Below are 20,438 nucleotides of genomic sequence, written 5' to 3'. Positions count from 1 at the left end.
CGATTTATTGAGAGCACACTGTGCCAGGCTTGTGTGTGGCCAGGCTTTTTAAAGTATTATTTTTTGTGTAATCCGGAAAGGAACAGAAAGGTAAAACTTACTATATTGAATGGCGATGATAAGGAAGCAGTAGTAGAAGTAGTTAGAAGACTTAGGTTCAAATCCTAGCAGTGCCACTTCCTAGTTTGCTAAAATGGAGATAATAAGCTTCATGTCAGATTGTTGTGAGCATTGGATGCAACAATAGGAGAATGTTATCGTGGACACAGGAGATATCATAAAATGTTAAGTGTGTTCTGAGATAAGGGAGGAATCACCAGGAGTGTGCCTTTTCAAAATGCTCATAGTGTAGAGATTAAGTGGGAAACTGGAAATTCTTTGTAAAGAGGTATAGCCCTTTAACGATGCTAGATTCTTATTTTTGGTGGAGGGAAGACATGAATGTAACTAAAACCCGAGTTGAATTTTAGCACATGCCGGAGTGCACTGCTTTAGTCTGAGGAAGAGATGTGCTGGGGAGAGGAGACTGAGGGTCCTTGGAGGAGGTGCTATTGAAGCTGCCCTGTGACTCAGAATCCTCTGTGCATAAAATCATGAGAGGTCTCATTCAGACCCACCTAATTAGAATCTCGGGGAGAGGACTGGGAGCATACACCCCTACAAGCTCTCAAGAGTATTATGATGCAGGTGGACTAAGGAATAGGCTTTGAGACAGTCGGGGCTTTAAAGGAGAAGGAAGAGGTCCTTTATATGGATTTTGGTGACCTGAAATTCTAGACCCTTTCTGTTGAGGCTGGCACAGCAGAGAACAGTGATGTGGAAACTGGATTGTGGCAAATCTGGCTTTAAGTCCTGGCTCTGTCATTTTGAGCTATTTGATTTTGGGCAAGTCACCTGGTTTCTCTGGCCTTAATTTTCTAATAGTGAAAAATCAAGGGAATAGAGCTAGGGATGTGGCTCAGTTGTAGAACACTTGCCTAGCATATGAGAGGCCCTGGGTTCAATCCCCAGCACTGCAAAAACAAGCAAAACAAAACAAAAAACCCCCAAACGCCTAAAAATTGTGGGATTAATAGTTATCTGTTTCATTGTAGATAAAATGAAATAGTATTCACTTGAAGCATTTAGCACAATGCTTGGCACATGGAAGCATTTGAAAACTATTATTAGGGAGTTATTGTAAAGATTAAATGAAAATATCATATGTAAAACATGGAGTAGGGTCTGTCTCATAGTATGCTCAATAGATAGATGTCTGCACTTGTTTTTATTCTTAGAGAAGGAAAATTCATGTCCAACAAGGGGGAAAGACTTGATCCTATAGTTGTATGAAAGCCCCCCCCACACACACACATACTGTGCACACAAAATCTTGTCCCACTGACCTATTTTTATGGTGACACACAGGCCTACCAAGACTGTTGTAAGACTCTTTAGGTGACATTGAGCTGTTGACATTATATTTTCCACCACATTGGCTCCCCTGAATCTCTGGGCAGTCCAACTAGACAGCCTGGAGAATCATCCAATAAGTCTTCTTCCTTGTGGCTCAATTTTCTCTCTTTGCACCTTCCTATAGCCCTTGCTTCTAGTCTAGGCCCTCTGGGTTCCCCCAGGGGTGCAGTTTGAGAACCACTAATTGAAGGGCTCAAGTCCAGTTGTTTAGACCTTGCATTCAAGACCCGTTGCACCTTGACTCCCACCCTGTCTTTGCAGCTTTCTCTGCTGTTGGAGTGTGCACAGCCTAGGATCCAACTGTACCTCAGACTCACCTGTGCCAGTACTTTCTTGTCTTATGCTTCTTGAAGGCTGTTCCTTCTGCCTGAATTTCCTGCCTTACCTACCTGGGAAACTCCAGGTTCAGATATCATTTTATTGAGTCCACCCCTGCTGCCTTTGTGTTTTCTCTGGACCAGTGTTATGACCTTTAGGGCACTGTCTCAGTTATTGATGCACCCACGTCCCGCTCCAGGCACATGTAGGGCCATGTTTGGTTCATCTCCATGACACCAGTGCTCAATATGGGGCCTGGCACAGGGTAGGCATCATAAATATTCCATGAGTTGCAGGTAATTGAATTTCCTCATGGCTTGGCACAGACGGTAGTGCCGTCTCCCTTTCCCTAGATTTGGGCCAGTTACTGAGGGCTCGGGCATTCTTTTTTCCTTTCTTGTTCTTCTCTTAAGGATTATAGAAATCTGTGGTCTTTTTAAAGTAAAGCAGAATTTCTCTTTTCATCTGGCCACCTGTTGCTCGTACTGCCTTTTCTTCTCCCATTATAGTCTTTGCTGCCTTTCCTGGCACAAGGAGCAAAGGGATGTGGAATCAGTCAGATCTGGATTGAAGTCCTGGGCTCACCATTTATTAGCTGTGTGACCTTGGCCAGTGCCTCATGCTCTCTGAAGCCTCAGTTTCCATACTTATAAAATGAGATCACCAATAAGCTCCTGTAATTGGTTCCTTTCAGAAATTCTTTGCAAACACCATCCTTGGCTCTTTCTTCTGTTCATCAGTTTTCCCTCTTTTTCTGGGTGTCTCTGTCTCTTCTCTCCAGCATCTATCCCTGTTTCTTATTCCAATCCTTCTCTCTTTCTTTTTTCTTTTTTTTTTTTAAAGAGAGAGTGAGAGAGGGGAGAGAGAGAGAGAGAGAGAGAGAGAGAGAGAGAGAGAGAGAGAGAATTTTTAATATTTATTTTTTAGTTCTCGGCAGACACAACATCTTTGTTGGTATGTGGTGCTGAGGATCGAACCCGGGCCGCACGCATGCCAGGCGAGCGCGCTACCGCTTGAGCCACATCCCCAGCCCCTTCTTTTTTCTTATATACAATTTTTAGTTGTAGTTGGACATTTATTTATTTTTATGTGGTGCTGAAGGATGGAACCCAGTGTCTTGCATATGCTAGATGAGCTCTCTACCACTCAGCCACAACCCCATCTCCTCCAATCCTTCTTTCTTTGCTCTGCTTCTGTTCCCCTGTGACTGACTCTCTCATTCTCTCTTTTTTTTTTTTAGAGAGAGTGAGAGAGGAGAGAGAGAGATAGATAGAATTTTTAATATTTATTTTTTAGTTCTCGACGGACACAACATCTTTGTTTGTATGTGGTGCTGAGGATCGAACCCGGGCCGCACACATCCCAGGCGAGTGCGCTACCGCTTGAGCCACATCCCCAGCCCGCCAGGGGTTCTTTACATCCCTTTTTAATTATTTATTTTGAGACAGGTCTTAATACATTGTTTAGGACCTTGCTAAGTTGCTGAGAATGCCTCAATCTTCCAATCCTCCTGCCTTAGCCTCCTGAGTTGCTGGGGTTACAAGGCTGTGCCACCATGCTCAGTTCCCATTGTTTCTTGTATGACCTGGGGGACATGTGGACCTCTCCAGCTGAACCTGACTTCCCTCTCCTCCCCACTTACTCAATTCCAGCTGCCCTGGTCTCCTTGTCACTCCTCAAACCCACCAGCTTCTGTCTTTGCATGGGTTGTCTCCTCTGGCTGCAGTATTCCTCTCTACTGATTTGCATGAGGCTGGCTCTTCTTATACATTAGATCTCAGCTCCAGTATCACTTGGCATAATGTCACTTTCTCCATGAAGCCCTTCTGGACCACCTTGTCTACAGTAGACCCTCCCTACTCTGTGTTTTTTACCACAGCACTCTACCCATTTCTTTTAGTGTGCATATCACAGTTTGTGATTATATATTTATTTATGATTGCTGTTGGTCTCCCCCACTAGAATGTAAGCTTCACGAAGACAAGTACCATGTCATTTAGCATTTATTCATCCATTCAGGATTTATCGAGCACCAACTATATGCCAGATACTAGGCATTGGGATACAGAACAAAATATTTCCCTAAGGGCTTTGGGAGCTCAGGTTTTAGAGGTGAAGAAAAATAATGAAACCATGAAATCATAGGTACTCTATTTAGAACTACAAAAATTCTCTTCCCCTTAGTGTTCATTCTTCCAAATTTTCTGTTTTGTGAGATAGTGATAAGGGATATATGTCAGAAAATTTGCTTTTTTTTTCCCTTTTTTTTTTTTGTTATTGTCTTCCCACTGAAAGGGAAACCCCATGAAGACAGGGATATATTTTTTTGTCAGTTTTATTTTTATTTCTTTTTTTTTTTTAAAGAGAGAGTGAGAGAGGAGAGAGAGAATTTTTTTAATATTTATTTTTTAGTTCTCGGCGGACACAACATCTTTGTTGGTATGTGGTGCTGAGGATCGAACCTGGTCCGCACGCATGCCAGGCGAGCGCGCTACCGCTTGAGCCACATCCCCAGCCCCTCAGTTTTATTTTTCTATGATTATTTTCTATAGTAATTGTTGAATAAATGACTTAGTACTCCATAGGTATTTGTGAAGTGAAGGGGTTTCCAGATGGTAGGCAGTTCTCAATTCCTTTTTAGTTCAAGCCAGACAACCTGATTCAAATCTTGATGGTGCCTAAAACTAATTTGTAACCTTGGAAAAGGTCTCTGTCTCTGTGCAATTTGCTCCACCGTGTAATGGGAATACAGTGGTATCAGCCTAATAGGGTTAGGGTGAAGGTTAAATGATGGGGGAAAGCACATACTGGTGCTTGGTTTTACATAGTAATGGGCAATTAGTTTGCTGATTATTGAGCAAGAGCTTTATGGAAGAGGCCTAATACTTAACCTGTGTAGCCAGAGGGTAGAGCAGGACCAGTGAGGGTTCGCAAGGGAGGTGGACTTCATGTCATGGAAAGGAAGAGTGTTCTAAAAGCCAGCGTTTCCAAAGGCCCAAAGATGGCTCTTGGCAGGTGATGAGCACCCTCTAAGTATGAATGTGCATTTGGAGGGGCCAAGGTAGAGAGAACTCAAGCTTCGGATAGGACAGAGAAGCAGGTGTCCCTGAATCAGTCCCTGAGAACTCTGCGGGAGCAATGAGGGTGCTCGCTTGAGAACGTTGGTGCCCGGTAAGTGCAGAACAAGTGGTCGTCCAGTCCAGGCCACCCGACCTCCAGCAGGGGTGCCCGAGTGGGGGAGGGGTGTGCCGGGGCTAGCCGGGCAGCAGCGCGCGCCTCCGCCAGCAGGGGGCGCGCCGAGACCGCGGAACGCTGGGCCGGGCCTGACGTCAGCGCCCCGTTCGCTCCGGCTCCCGCTCTGGACTCCGCGCCAGTCCCGCTCTGCGCCGCGCTGCTCCGCTCCGGCTCCGGCTCGCCTCGGGCTCGGCTCGGGCTCAGGCGGCGGCGCCCCCCGCGCCGGGCCCCGGGGCAGGCGGCGGCGTAGCAGCCATGGCCCGCGCCCAAGCGCTCTTCCTGGCGCTTACCTTCCAGCTCTGCGCGCCCGAAACCGAGACTCCGGCAGGTAAGCGCGCGGCGGTCGGACCCAGCTTGCCCCGTGAGCCCCCGGGGCCCGTGGCGCAGCTCGGAAGAAAGTGTGAGTGTTGGGTGCCCGCGCGTTACGTGCGTGCTCCCTGTGTGTGCCTGAGTGTAAGATGTAAGGTCGTGTATTCGGGGGTGTTGTGTGACTACGAATGTTGTGTGTCCGTAGTTCTCTGCAAGAAGAGGTGCTGTGTGTGTTGTTTGTCTGCGAGGATGTTGGGGTGGATGTTGTATACATCGAGGTGTCGATTGTGCGCTGTTTTCTGTGCCTGCCAGGGTGTTGCGTTCGTGCGGCCAAGTAGGTTGTGTGTCTGTGTGTGCATCTGAGTTTAATTTTGTGGCCGGAGTTGTATCTGCTAGTGTGTTGCATTTGTTTGCATTTGGTATGCTCTGGCCGGGAGTGCTGTTTGTTGTGTGTCTGAGAATGGGTTGTGTATGTTTTTTGCGTGTGTTGCGAGTGCAATGGATCCCGCCCGAGTGTAGACCCGGGAACGCATGTGTGATGTGTGTGCTTGCGAGATCCGTGTACGTGTGGAGGCGTGGGAACCGGTCCGGAACGTGTGTGCCGGTGCGCCGTGTGCGCGGTGTGTACGTGTGGGAGTGTTTGGGTGTGTGGTGCGCCCCGCCGGGGGCTGTGTGGGTCCGAGTGAATGCCAAGTGTGCGGGGAATGCGTGTGTGGGAGCGTGTCTGGAGCGGATGTGAGTGTGCGAGTGTGTGTGTCGGTGCGCGCTGGCAGCGTGTCCAGGAATGCTGCGAGTGTGGTGTGCGGCTGGGCCGCGGTCGAGTGTGCCCAGGGCTCGAGGGGGCAGGGGTGGTGTCTGCGTGCGCGCGTGGCGCGACGGGCCGGAACAAGTTGTCGCGGCGGCGGCCCTCGGCGGCGCGGGTCGGTGGGCGGGAGGCCCGGGAGGGTGGGCGGGAGGCCCGGGAGGGTGGGCGGGAGGAGGAGGGCTGGGGCCCGCGGCCGCCAACTCCGACATGTCGGGCTGTTTGTTGTTTCGCAAGTTCGGCGCGGCGCTGGCTGGCTGCTGATCCGAGGCGGCGCCGGGGCCGCGGGGCGCCGGGCCGGGAGGGGCCGGCTGCTGGGGGCGCAGGCGGCGGTGGCGGGGCGGGGCTGCGGCGTCGGGGTGCGGGCAGGGCCTGGCCGGCGGCGGCGGGAAGGCGCCCCCTCCTGGGGTGCACAGGGGTCCGCCGCGGTCTCCCGGGACGCTCCCTCGGTCGGCTCCGCAACTTTGTGCTGCCTTGGGGCCGGCCGGGCCTGAGTGTGTGTACGTGTGTGAGTGAGTGTGAACGTGTGTCTCTGAGCTCTTTCTGCTGTGTGGCCGCGTTCTTTGGGTGGCTTTCGGAGTCTAGTGTCTGTTTTGGAGTGGCGGTGTGATCGCGGGTCTGAATGTGTATGCAGAGCTTGGGTCTGTGTCCAGTGCGCGTCGGAGTGTCTTTTGTGGACCGTGTGTCGGGCGTGCCTGCGTATGCCTAAGGTTTCGTGTCCCATTGCCCACCCCCAGCACGGATCGCAGGCCGTCTTCCCTCTCCCGAGGCCTTCCGCGCTCTTGGCCCTGCTGCTGGGTGCGGAGTAACTGGGAGATGCTCGTGGGATCTGGCTGAGACCCACGCAAGGGCCGACTTGGCCCCTTGGAAGATTCCTCCTGACCGCCTTCCTCGGACATATATGACCCCACCGCCTGCTTGGGCGTCTCGGGGACGGAGCTCCCCGGGTCACCGGGCTGGCTGGCCCTAAGCTTGGGCCTTGCCCTGCAGCTCTGGGGTCATCACCCGCAGATTTAGCTTTGACTTCCTGATACCCATGAGGGTGGCCTGAGCGACGAGCCTCCCGGTCCTTTCCCAACTCCTCCCCCATGCCCTGCGGCGATTTGCCCCTCCCCCACCCAGATCAAACCTGTGGGGTATTCTACATTTTCCCACCCCCGCCACCATCACCTTGATTTCAAGAACACATCGGAGTGGGTCCCAACTCCTGGCACTGGGGATTGTCAGGATAGGGGTTTGGGAGAGAAACCTAGAGCAACTTACTTCCATCCCTGACTCCTCAGTTTCTAATCTGCCTCTGGCCTTAAGGATGCTGCAGATTGTAAAGTAAGGCTCTGTCTATGAGGGCCAGGTAACATAATATGGGTTTGAAGATTGTCTGTGATTTGAAAGCCAGAAACTGTGATTTGAAGCCAGAGGGACCTGTGTTTAAATTATGCCACTGTATCCCAGGGTCTCTGGCAGTGTGAGCTTGGGCAAGTCCCTTCACTTCTCAAGTTTCCAGTTCCTGCCTGCCTCTTGCATTTCCTGTGTTGTTTCTCAGTGAATTACTGCAAACCTGGCAGTAATTTATTCCATTGTGCTCCAGCTCATTTGTCCTTTTGGTCACTGGAATTGTGGACAGCAGGAATGAGGGCGAGGCGCCCAGTGGTTTCAGGTTGGGCAATAAAGGCTTGTCTGAGCAGCCCACCCGTCTCCCCAGGGCTGCAGAAGGGAGCTCCAGAGGAAGCCACAAGAGTGGCCGGGGCGGGGACTGTGAGCTCCTGGCAGCCTCCTACCTATTTCTGGTGGCTGGGACATCTAGGTTGGGAGCTTGTTGGAGGCTCCCATCCTTCCACACTATTGCCACCTAAACTGGGCTGGTGGGGTGGCCTTTCCTCAGGGGCGGGTCAGCTAGAGTTGCAGGGTGCCTGTATCGCCCTCCTCCTTTTGCTCCCTCCTCCTAGCCACCCTGTTTGCATCCTGTGCCCTATCCTTGTGCCCTCTCTGATCTCCCATCTGTTCCCTTTCCTCCATCCTTAGCCATCTTTCCCCAGCAGGAAGGCTCCATCCTTTTCCCTTCACGGTGCCTGGGTTCTTCCTCAAAGGCATGTTTTAAACCCTCAGAAGGCTCCCCTTGCCTTTAGGGTTAAGTCCTTCTTCTGTAGCTCTGTGGCTTGCTCTAGCTCCTGGCCTGCCTGTCCAGCCCCAGCTTGTTTTTTTTTTTTTTTTTTTTTTTTTAGAGAGAGAGAGAGAGAGAGAGAGAGAGAGAGAGAGAGAGAGAGAATTTTTAATATTTATTTTTTAGTTCTCAGCGGACACAACATCTTTGTTGGTATGTGGTGCTGAGGATCGAACCCAGGCCGCACGCATGCCAGGCGAGCGCGCTACCGCTTGAGCCACATCCCCAGCCCCCCAGCTTGTTTTTGATCCTGTGTCCCCGCCAGCCCAACTCCCTCACCAACAGCCTGCTGAATGCTTGCTGCCCGCCCACTCCTCTCCACGCCTTGACCATGTCATGCTCCTCCCCAGACCGACTCTCCCACTTTGCAGGTCACCCCTGCAACCTGTTCAGCTCAGATGTCACTTCTTCCCCGACGCCTTCCTTGGTTATTCTGTCCTAGAGCAGGGGAGGTGGGAGTTGGTTGGATTTTACCCAGCATTGTAATTAGCATTTATTAGTTCTGTCTCCCTTAACTAGACTGTGAGCTCCGTGAGGACAGGGACTGGACACTTCAGAATCCTTAGTGCAGGTGGGAGGCCTGGACCACCTAGTCAAATAAATATACGTGGCCTGAAAGAATGAGTGAAATCAAGTGGGTCAGGATCTAAGCTGGAGATGCCAGATGGGGGCGCACTGATTCCACTGAAGGTGGAGATTAAAGAAATAGGTTTTCCCTCTAAGAATCTGGAAAATTCTGCGGGGGGCTGGTGTTATGTCATGAAAAGGCCAGTGTCACCTGGGAACTGAGTTGAGGAGGTTAAGACCCTGGCAGAGACTAAAGGGAGCAGGTCTCTTGCCTGCCCCTCCCCCAGGCTCCCTGCTGGGCACCCCCTCCCCCACCCACGGCAGCTGGCAGGGCCTGTCCAGTTCCCAGACTCAGCCCTTTGTAATGAGGCCTGGGCGGTTGTTGAGGCTTCGGGAGTCCTAACGGTCAAACTGAGCGTCTGAGGAGGGCAGGGGGGGAGAACCCTACATTGGCAGACCCTCCTGCAGTCCCCAGTCCCAGAGTTTGGGATGGGCTGGTGAGGTTATAGCCCCTGTCCTGGTGTGGGTGGGTGTGGCCCTGGCATCCAGGCAGCCAGAGTGGGGTGTGTGTGTTTGGGGGGTGGTGATTGAGGCTGGGACACAGGACATGTGTGGCTGGTCAGGGTGGCTTGCCTCTGGTCACCTGGCCTGGTGGGACCCGGGTTTGGAATCAGGATAGTGGTGACCAGCTGCAGTGATACCCGGAGCCTGATGCGAGGGTATTTGGAGATCAAGCCTCATGGTCCCTGAGTTGGTGCATTGCTGTCTGGGTGGGTGGTGTCTCACTGTGTGGATGTGGGTGTGGGAGCTTCGGGGGTGCACAGGATGGCACCGTGGCTCTGCGCCTGCAGGCGGGGCCATCTAGGTTCTGTTTCAGCTCTGTTCAGAGCTGGCTTGCCCAGTGGACTTTCTACAGTGACAGGAGTGTCTGCCTGCGCTGCAGTACAGTGGCGCTAAGTCACTTGTGGCTATTACATTTAAGTTAGTTAAAATTAATTAGAATCAGAATTTCACCCCTCAGTTGCACTAGCCGGATTTCAAGTTCTCAAGAGTAACTTGTTGCTAGCAACTACCGTCGTACTAATTAGCGCAGGTGGAGGACATTGCCACCCTCACAGGGGGTTCTGTTGTCAGCACTGGGCTAGAGGGGGAGGCCCCCAGCAGCTTAGTGAGGCCTGGGCTCCTCAGCGAGTGAAATTCGTCTGCAGGGACCGTCACTCAGTGGTTTTTGGGTGATTACCTTTCCCTGGCCTCATTATTTCTCACCTGGACGATGGCATTAGATTCTTCTTGGTCTCCTTTCTGCCATTGGCCTCTCTCTGCAATGCCCCCACCACTCTGTGACCAGAAGCCCTTTCTAAGGCAGACATGTAGGGTGCTGCCACTCCCTTGCCCCACACTGACGGCTGCCTGGCACCTGGGGTCACACATGGCAGGCAGGGACCTGTGTGAACAGCCTGTCCTCCTAGACCCCTCTCCCACCCAGCTGCCTTTTGATCCAGATAGATCCTTGTGATCCCGGAGGCTGCAGTGCCCTTCCACACCTCTCTGCCTTTGCCCAGTGTGACTGCTGTTGAGGACCTCCCGCCCCCAGTCCAGCTCTACTGTCACTTGCACAGTGAAGCCTTCCCAGTCTGCTCCTGGGGCTGTAAGTCAGGTTCCTTCCTAATGCGCATATGACCACATGCGGCCCTTGTTTTCTCTCTCCTCTCCCCACTAGACCAGGAGCCCCCTGAGTGCTGGGGTGGCTCTTTGTCACCTCTGGTCTCCAGGGCCTTGAGCCTGGTGGGTGCCTGGTAGGTGTTTGCATGGGTGTGCCCCCTGGGAGAACAGGGAAGGCTTGAAGGAGGTGAGGGAGGTCCTGGGACCCAGAGGGCTGCTCTGCTTCCTCATGTGGCTCTGGGCCGGGGCTGCCATTGCCTGAAGAAGGCTGGGGGCAGGACCCCAAAGTGGCCAACTTAGCAGATCCTGCTGCTGCTGACTCAGGAAGTCTTGGAAGGTCTCCATTGTGCAGACTCCAGGGACTGGGGGTGGATGTGAACGGATGAGGAGCAAGGTGGTTTGCGGGAAGTCACTGACCTTTGGGAGTGTGAAGGCCGCAGCTGGGAGAAAGATTGGGACAAGGTGTTATTGGGGGTTTCTGATCACACATGGGGTTGGGGTGGTAGGTGGGGGCTAGGGGACAACTGGGAACAGGAGCTGTCTGGTGATGGATATGCATCTCGGCAGTGGGACAGCTGGCAACGAGAGCACAAGTGATGTGGGGGCAACCACTGAAGACTAGGGGAGAGTGGGGAGGGAACAAACGGGGATGAGGGACAGTTGTGCGTTAAGAGGTGACAGCTGGGAGATATGAGAATCTTATCCGGATAGAATAGGGATCTTCACCAAGAGTGGGAAGCATGTTGCTCAGAATGTAGCGTGCTTGTGTGTGTGTGTGTGTGTGTCTTTGTGTGTGTGCCTAGAGTGAAGTGGTTGTGAGCATGTGCTTAGGGCCACACCATCTGGGTTCTAATACTGGTTTCACCACTCCTAGCCGTGTGACACTTTGGCTAGTACTAACCTCTCTGGGCCTTATAGTGTTCCCATTTGGGAAATGGGGTTGATAATAGAAAACACTGCAGAGCTTTTGTGAAGAGAGAGAGAGATTTTTTTTCTGGTACTGGGGATTGACCCTAAGGCTGCTTAATCATTGAGCCACCTCCTCAGACTTTTTTGTTTTTTATTTTGAGACAGGGTCTCACTAAGTCGCTTAGGGTCTCACTAAGTTGCTGAGGCTGGCCTTGAACTTGTGATCCTCCTGCTGCAGCCTGCTGAGCCACTGGGATCACGGGTGTGTGCCACCGTGCCTGACTGTGAGGATGTGTTCTGTGTTTCCAGGTTTTCTCTAGGACAGGTCCTGTTACATCGGAGGCACCATGAAGTGTCAGCTGATAAGTGTGTTCATGTCTGCAGGCCTCCTGTGTGCCCAGAAGTTTCTTCTTGGGCTTCTGGCAAAGTCGAGGCTGGCAGCAGTGCTTGGTGTGAGGGAGGGGAGGGAGTGGCTGGCCAGGTTGGCTGCGCCTGGCCCTCCTCTCCCACCTCCCTCTTGTCGATCTCACTTCCTGTGTTCAGGGGCTAACCCATAGGTCTCCCTCTCTGTCTCCCTGCCCTGCCCCACACTGCCCTGCCCTGGGCTGGGAGCCAAGGGATGAGCTTTAATTGTCCAAAAGATTTTCAGCAGAATTTAAATTCATTGTTTGTCCGCCAGCACATGGGGCCCTGCTCAGATATAAATACCTGGACAATGTGCTCGGTTCTGGATGGCCTGCCCTGTGGATGACAGTGGCTTCATCCTGTGCCCTTGGAGAGTCATTGGGGTGGAAGATGGTGGAGGGTGAGGGGTCAAAGTGGGAGAAACCCACAGGGCAGATGAGGCTTGGTCTCCTGCCGTGGGGGAGCCTGCCCAACCTGGGAGAGCCATAGGCACAGGGTTTTTGGGGGTCCAGGCTCCCTCCCTGCCAGGGCTCCCCAGGGAGACATCTGCAACTGTCCCCACAGCACTTGTACAGTGTGTCACATTGTTGCCTTACACGACAGAAATGCGCCTCATTGTGGTGGGGCTTCTGGGACCCAGCGTGTTGGCACTGCACCGCATCTCGCATGGCTGCAGTGGGATCCCTTGCTGGCCTGCCGGAGCTTCTCTCTGTCCCCACTCTGCATGGTTCCATTGTTTTGTGCCTCCACCCTGCAGTCATCCTGCACTGGTCTCTTTGCAGCCCCCTTCTGTGCTGTGGTACTCTACTGGGTGGTCACCTGGGAGGCCAGGCCCCCTGGGTTTCTGGACAGAGCCCCTCATGCTGCGCCATATCCAAGATCAACATGTGGCTTTCTACGGGCACAGCGCAGAGGTGTCTGCACCACGGAGTATTCCTGCCCCACCCTCCAGCGCCTTGCTGGGCGGTCAGCATTGCATGGGGCATCTGGACTCTCCTGGGCCTTGGGCACAGCTCCTTGGGTTGGAGTACTGCACTTCCACCAGCTGAGCTCCCACCACTGCATCTCTGCAGCATGTGGCATCTCTGTCCTGCACTGCATTTTTGCCATAGCACCTGCCCTGCACCTGGCACGTGGGCTGTCCTGTTCCCAGGCCCAGCTCATCTGCATTCCACTGAAGCGGCACCTTTGCCTCACAGAGCACTCCTGTCCCACTGCCTCGGTGCACGCACTGCGCTGGCTGGTGCCTCCTGGCCCGGCCCTCATACTACCACGACTGCCAGACGCTGCCACCTATGGTACCTTGGCCTTTGGCTGTTTGTGTTACCACCGTGGAGTTGGCTGGTGGCCTTTCCCAGGTTTCTGTCGGCAGCCTCAGGTGGGCAACCTCTTTGCACAGTGTCCTCACTGCAGTGCACATCTGCCCTTACTGCATGGGGTCAAGGTCAGGGACTGTAGCTTGGGACTACTTTGTTGGGCTTTGGGACTGGCCCGGCTTCTTGTGGGCAGTGCTGCTGTTCAGCGCTGCATCTGTGCACTGCACGGGATGGCAGCCGAGGGCCTCTGCCTGGCACTGTCTGCTGAGTGTAGGGTTGTGTGCATTCTGCTGGCCTTCTAGACCCAGAGCCCTTGACCTGCGTCTGCCGATCCACATGGCGTCTTCACTGCATCTCATTTTTGTGCCACTTCCTTCCCCTTCCTGGAGTCTGTGCCTGCTCTGCTCCTCTGCTCTGTGTTGCGCTGCTGTTTGGGACTCGGGTGCTACACAGCAGTGTCCTCTGCATCCTTCCCTTCCCTGTGCATTCTGCATGCCTGTGCTGGATGCATTCTTTCAGTGAGAACACCTGCTCTGTGCTGGGCCCTTTGTTGGTATTTGGAGAGGGAGAGGACCCCAGGAGGCCTGGTCTTACCATCCTGCCTTCCTGTACCCATCATGCAGCCCTGAGTGCCAGCCCAGTGCTTTGCAGTGGTGTGCCAGCACCTCCAGGCTGCACTGGGGCTCTGACCAGTTCTGCCCTACCAGATGTAGGTGCTGGGGGCTATGCACTCTGTGCCCCGCCCCCACACGTCAGATAACCCCATCCTGCGTGTATACGGTGTGATGCTGCTGCATGGCACACTCAGCACACCATGCTGTGGTCTCACAGTTCTCTCTTCTCGGAACCTCTATAAGGTACAGATTTTCTCAGTGCACGAGTCTGTACATGTCCTATGCCCCCTACTGTGTACTGTGGCTTTATGTGACAGGGCATTTGCCCTGCAGGGGATCGTGAACTCTGTGCCCATTCTGCACTGCAAAGCCCTCCACTCAACCCTCCCCCTCTGCTCAGTGTCCAGCCCTGGCCTGTGCCTTCCTTTTATGCTACCGACATGGCTGCCTACCTCTAACTCTGGGATTTGTGCTGCCTGTGGGTCTAGGAGATGGGAATGGGTCTGGTGAGAGTTCCTCTGCTGTAGTTGGCTTCCTTCCATCCTGGATGGAGATGGCCAGATGTTGGCATTGTTGGACTCTTATGGGAGGTGCCAGGTCAGCTTTTTCTGCCTGTGGCCTGGCTCTGGGGGCTCTCCCTGGCAGCAGTCATGCTGGGCTCTGGGTGGTTAGGGCATCTGGTTGCCAACCAGGTCTGTAATTTATTGTTTATCAGTTAGTCAAGGCTCTGGCAACTTTGGTAGTGGTGAGGTGGGCTTCAGGCCCCAGGGCTGGAATCATGGTCCTTGGACTGGGTGCAGCTGGTTAAGCTCAATGTAGCTGGGACCATAGGGTCAATAGGTCTGGTCACTATTAGCCACCTACATATACAGGGCTTGGAGATGGGAGTCCAAGGCCTGCGAGACAGTTCAGGCAGGCAGGAGATGGGGCTCGGGTAGGCCTGCCATGCCCTACAGTTGGGGTGGAACAACCTGGGTAGGCTGGGTTGGGGGAGAAGGTCCTGGGTAGGATAGGACTCCCTGGAAGAGGGATGGTGAAATAGGCCAGCGCTGTCACTGGATGATACCTGGGTTCCCCAGGCCAGGGTTGGGGCTGAGCCTACAGTTGGGTGAGATCCTAGCCCCCGAATTCACAGTCTGTTGGGAGAAGTTCTATTTCTCCTGGGGCCACCCAACTGGATGTTCTATTGACAAACCAAAGGGAATGAAAATCCCATTGCAAACAGGCTCCATTTACTCAGGGTGTTCAGAAAACACTGCGGGTGGCTGGCTGCAGGTGCAGTGGGCCCAGGGTGCCATTCCCTGTCTGGAGTGAGAACTTTTAGTCTGGTGTGTGATGCTTGTGGTACTCCCATGCACACGCACATGCACACACACGCACCCATGTGCATAATCCCCCAGCACACTGTGGACACACACCTCCTCTTAGACACATGTCTGCTGCTGAATGTGCTGCTTAGCTCCGCCCATAGGCACCATCCATCCACACTCGACCTCGCAGCACCTGCCTGGAAGACCCTTGCTTTTGGACACCCAGGCCCTGCCTGGCACACCTCTCCCCCAGAGGACCTCTCCCAGTCCTGGGGTCATTTTTCCTCACAAGCATATTCACAAGTGCAGACGAATGGCAGTGGACCATGGTCTCATTGCACAGGTGAGGAAGCTGGGATTCAGAGAGGGCAAGTCATGTGCCCCAAGTCACAAAGGGATTTAGGGGCATAGTAGGGATAGTATCCCGGTCTCCTGCCTCCGAGGTGATTACTCTGTACCAGCTGTCCTGTCAATCCCACAAGCCAGGCACACGCACCTGGGTGGAAGCATGAACATGGAGGTGTGGAGATCCTCGCACTTGGAGGCCCCCTCCCATGCTCCTCCCTGACAGCACCCAGTCCAGAGCTGAGGCGGATGTGGGTAAGCCATCCCCTTGCCTTCCCAAATTGTGGTTGACGGTTGCTCAGGCAACCGCCCGCCAGATTGGGGAGATTAGCTGAGGAATATGGCTGGGCCAGTTTGCATTGAGGCTGGGGGAGCTGAGGGGTCCTGGGTTGCTCCAGCCCACCCTCTCAGGGAGGCCTCCGTAGAGATGGGTGTCCTAGGAGAGGCCTTGGTGTGCCTAACTTATACTGTGTCCCCAAGTCTCAGACCAGGCTGGGGAAAGGGAGTGTGTGTGAATGTTCTAGTGTGCGGCTGTGTGGGTGTGCGTGTGTTCCTGCAGGGGTGTTGCGCATCTCTCTGAGTGTGATTGGAGTATGTGCTGATTGCATCCAGAGGGGCCCTTGAGGTCCCTTTCCTTGCCACTTCCTGACATCTGACACCTGGATGGCTTGGTCCTAAGCCCCCTCCTCATCTGTGCCCTGGAGAAGTCACCTTCCCTACTTGTGGCTTATGGCATGTATCACTCATTTCACTGGATTCCAGGCGCTTCCCTGCTCAAACACCTACTGTGGCTCCCTAGGTCAAAATGAGGCCAAATGCTCACCACCTTGGTCTGGCCTCAGTATCCCTCTGGTCTCATCTCCCATGACTTTAGCCAGCCTGGACTCCTCTCTGTGGCGGACAGACCATTTTCTCACTGCTTCCTTTGCTTCTGCTGGCCCCTTGCCCCCCAGGGTCCTCCCACCTACCTCTCCAGGCTCAGCCTCCTGCAGGAAGCCTTGCCTCACACATAGTCGTGACCTTCTCTGCTTTGTCTCATTCTGTCACCTTCACTTAGACTGGGAGATCCCTAAAGCAGGTGGAGTCTCATCCTGTGCCTCTAATGGTGTCTGTCACCTGGCAACTGTATTGTACTGTCAGGAAGCAAATGTCTTATGCACGATACTGAGTTAATAATGCACGTGGCCAACAGCATTTCAGGGCCTTATTTTGTTTGTGCCTGGTCTTCTTGAATAAAGAGGTGGTTTAAATCTGGTTTTCTATACACTGTGACTGTGTGGCCTGGGGCTACATGTCGCTAGTGGTCATGGTGGCGATTGGTGCCCCCTTGTGGTGGTGTTGGTGGGTGACAGTTCAGGGGGACTCCTGGTTACCATTCTGGCTCGGAATCCAGAGTCAGATTAGTTTCCCCCACACTAGCAGCCTCCTGCAGGAGTGGGTTCTTTGGCAAGAACTGAGAGTCAGCTGTGGGATTCCTGAGCATCCCAGGGGATGGGACTTTTCCCAGAGCTCAGAAAGCAATTGTTCCCGTCCCTTGTAGGCTAGGGCCTTCCTTGGGGAACTGGCCTCAGAGATGCTACCCACTAAAGACAGGAACTGGAACTGGGCCTGGCCCAGAGACCTAGGCCTGGAGATTGCCAAAGATCAGGGAGAAAGTGTTATTCTGGCTAAGGGGTCACTCTGTGTAGAGTTAGTCTGAGAGGTCACCTGGCTGTGGTCAGTTATACAGGTCACTAGGAAGAGGTCAGGGGTCTCTCCAGCTAAAGTCAGCTTGTCTGCAGTTAGTCTGGTGTCATTTTGGCTGAAGTCAGATAGTCTGGGGGGTCCTCTGGATGAATTTGGGGTGACTCTGACCAGAGAATCATCTGGGAGCCACTTTAAGGTTGGTATATCTGGGGCTCACCAACTTGGGTCAGATTGTCTGGAGGATCGTGTGACTAGAGTATGACCCTTCCTGGGTCAGACAGTCTGGGGTTGCTTTGATCAGAGACCTCAGTCTGTGCCTTAGTCTGAGACGGGTCATTCAACCTGGGAGTCCTGGCAGGCCATGTCACCTGACTCGGAATGGACAAGAGGAAGCCAAGGAACTGGCTTTCCCAGGCCTGCCTCCAGGGTCCTGGTGAAATGTCCTGGAGAAGCTGCCTGGTCACTCCTGAGGGAACAGGAAGGGCCTGGGCCTCAGTCAGGGCTCCCCATCCTGGCTTTGCCTCCTGGCAATCCTTCTGCCTCAGCGATTGACTGGGACCCCCCTGGGTAGGCCCAGGTCAGGCGGAAGCCAGCTGTGCCCCTCATACAGGAAGCAGTCCCTCTTGCTGGGCTGCACCATGGGCCTTTTTAGAGGGAGAGCTGAGGCCCTCCCAGTGGGGATGGGGTTAAAGCCTCCCGTAGACCCCGGGTCTGCTGACCTGGGCTTTTCTAACAAAGGGGCAAAGAGCCCAACCAGGGTCCAGCCCCGTCACTGTTACTCCATCCCGTCCGCTTGGTGCCAGCCTCACGCCCACATCTCGTCCTTTCACACTCAGATGAGGTACAGTAGGAAATGAGACCAGCAAGTGGGGAGCCCCTTTGTTCCTGGCTCTACTGGTGTATTCCACGTGTCACTTCACATGACCTGCATAGCCACATGGAGCAGCCACTGCTACAGATGAAACACGGAGCCTCCCCAAAGTGAAGTCACTTGCTGCCTGCTGGGCACGTGCCACTCACGCCCCAGTGACTGACTGCCCCCCCCCCCCATCCCATCTTATTGAGCTGGGAAGTAGCTCAGGTTTGCCTCGGCTCATATTTCTGATGGGAAGTGTCATTCTGGGCCCCTGACTGACATGCATTCAAATCCTGCCTCTGTTCCTTGTGTGGGTGCAAGTGCCACATAGTCAGAGCTGCTGTTCCCTGAGTGCTTACATGTGCTAAGTGCATCCCCATGATGAATTCTTAGCCACCCCACGTGTGGATGGGGAAACTGAGGCTCAGAAAGAGAACAGCTTTCCCAGGGTCACCAGGGTTGGCAGGTGGCAGAGTCAAGATTCAATCCCAATTATGTCTGATGCCACACCCACTCCTGACCTGCCCTATTGTACTGTGGACAGATGGTTTCACCCTCGGGGGCCTCAGTCTGCTCATCTGTCAGATGGGGGAAATCCCAGTGTCTGCCAGGCATCCAGGAGCCCAGCAAGTGGAGGCCTAAGTCTAGTGACCTTGGATGAGGACTAGATCCCCTGGAGCTCTGTTAGTAGGAATGTTCATGGTCCTGACTAAGGTGAGGCCTGAGGGACACTCCGCTTGGTGCTTGGCGTCACACTGTGCTTGTTGAAAGCGTGAAATGATTGATGGTGATGGTCGAGTGTTAAGGAGACACTGTCGGGCTGCTTAGGGTTCCTTGGTCCTCCCCGGCCTGGGCCCCCCTGTGCCTGGCACAGTGAAGATGGAGGGGTGCTAAGGAGTGGTCAGGGGATCTTGGTTCAAACCCCATCTCTGCCACTAGCTAGCTGTGTGACCCTGAGAAAGTCCCTTAGGTTTTTTGGGCTCAGTTTCCTCATCAATAAAATGGGGATACTTCTAATCCTGATCTGATCAGATGGGCTGTTGTGAGGTTCCAATGACATAACAACAATGACCGCTGGTCCTTGTTAAGGAGGGTCTTTGGTGGGTGGTTGAGCAGTGGGGAGGTCCTGGGAGGTCCTGAGGGAAGGTCAGTGGGCGAGGACTTGCTATTGGAAGGGAGCATGAGGGGAGGGCCTAGTGAAAGGGAGGGGGTGGAGGAAGGAGCACAGAAGAGGGAGGGGACAGTGGGGGAACGTGGCAAGTGGCCCAGGAGCCCTCCTGGCCAGCAGCCCTGCCTTAGCCTGGGCTAATGGGCTCTGTCCTCGCAGCTGGCTGCACCTTCGAGGAGGCGAGTGACCCAGCAGTGCCCTGTGAGTACAGCCAGGCCCAGTACGACGACTTCCAGTGGGAGCAAGTGAGGATCCACCCGGGCACGCGGGCCCCTGCAGACTTGCCCCACGGTGAGCCTTCCCTCCTCTCCATTCCCCTTTGGTCTTCTTCCAGGGACAGTTCCGCCCACCTGCCGTGGGACCTGGGGCATGTTACTAACCTCTCTGGCCTCATGGGCTTCAGCATCTGTAATGACATATGTGATGCTGAGTGTGGCGCCCTCTGGACACCGTCCACCTGTGCACCTCAGGTCGTTTCATTGGTAGAATGGGTGGGTGCAGGTTTAAGTGATCAAAGGCCCTTATTGCTACAAGTTAAAACCCACTTCCTGTCACTCCCCTTATAGGTTAGTTCAGGGTCCACCCCACTCCCACCGTGTCTTCGTCACTTTTCCCTGAGGGCCTCTGGGTCCTGGTCTCCTGAGGACCCAGATGCTGCTGGAGCAGTGACGTTGGTGGATATTCCTGTGCCCTCCTCTTCCTGGAAGTCACAGGAATATCCACCAACCCAACTTCCGCTTTGCTCTGGCTGCTTCAGGATGGGGCACTCTGGGTCTCCTGAGTACTGGACAGGGAGTCAGAGACTAATTACATGGATTCTGATGCTGGCCTTCCACTCAGATGGTGGGCCCGCAGCACTCATTCCAGAGTCATGAAGGTAGGGGTCAAATCCTAGCTCCATCATTTGACTAGCTCTGAGACTGTGGGCAAGTCACTTAACTTCTCTGAGCCCCTGTTCTCCTAACTGTAAAGTGGGGGAGAGCAGTAACTCATTTCAAGGGCCATTAGGTAATGCCTACAAAGTGCAGAGCACAGAGGTGACATGGGAGAGCTTAGTTGTTTAGTTATTATTTTTGAGGGTATTTGGGGGACCCAATCACTGTAGTTGTTTTCACTGGGCACAGAATCAACTGGGAAGTAAGAGAAATATAAGGCAGATGGAGGTTAATTAATTGACTTTATTTATTACTGATAAGGCCTGGGTCACGGGACACGTATAATGTGAGTTGACCCCAGGATTGGACTGCCAAAAGACCCCTTCCCTTTGCCCTATCACAGTAGTGGCCTGGGGTCTTTCCTGCTTAGTTCACAGCAGGGCTGG

The 20,438-nt window shown here is 53.7% G+C and overlaps 1 protein-coding gene across 10 annotated transcripts in view; it reads left to right on the top strand.

The window, feature by feature from the left end:
• Nucleotides 1-5,127: 5,127 nt before the first annotated feature.
• PTPRU (protein tyrosine phosphatase receptor type U) overlaps nucleotides 5,128-20,438 on the top strand; it is a 76,644-nt gene continuing 61,333 nt past the window's right edge. For 4 of the 10 annotated variants that reach the window (XM_081305997.1, XM_081305996.1, XM_081305994.1 and 1 more), the window contains exons 1-2: nucleotides 5,128-5,335; nucleotides 19,277-19,408. In XM_081305997.1, coding sequence (XP_081162123.1) covers nucleotides 5,263-5,335; nucleotides 19,277-19,408 — 205 coding nt within the window. In that variant the 5' untranslated portion in view covers nucleotides 5,128-5,262. Of the gene's footprint in view, nucleotides 5,336-14,752; nucleotides 15,406-19,276; nucleotides 19,409-20,438 lie in introns of those variants that run through there. The other 6 variants (XM_081305993.1, XM_081305988.1, XM_081305992.1 and 3 more) reach the window with 3 other exon arrangements.

Source organism: Spermophilus citellus, assembly GCF_964194105.1.
Source record: "Spermophilus citellus genome assembly, chromosome: 9".
Lineage (NCBI taxonomy): Eukaryota > Metazoa > Chordata > Mammalia > Rodentia > Sciuridae > Spermophilus > Spermophilus citellus.
The sequence above is the reverse complement of the archived record's forward strand: the minus strand, read 5'-3'. Positions and strand labels throughout refer to the sequence as shown.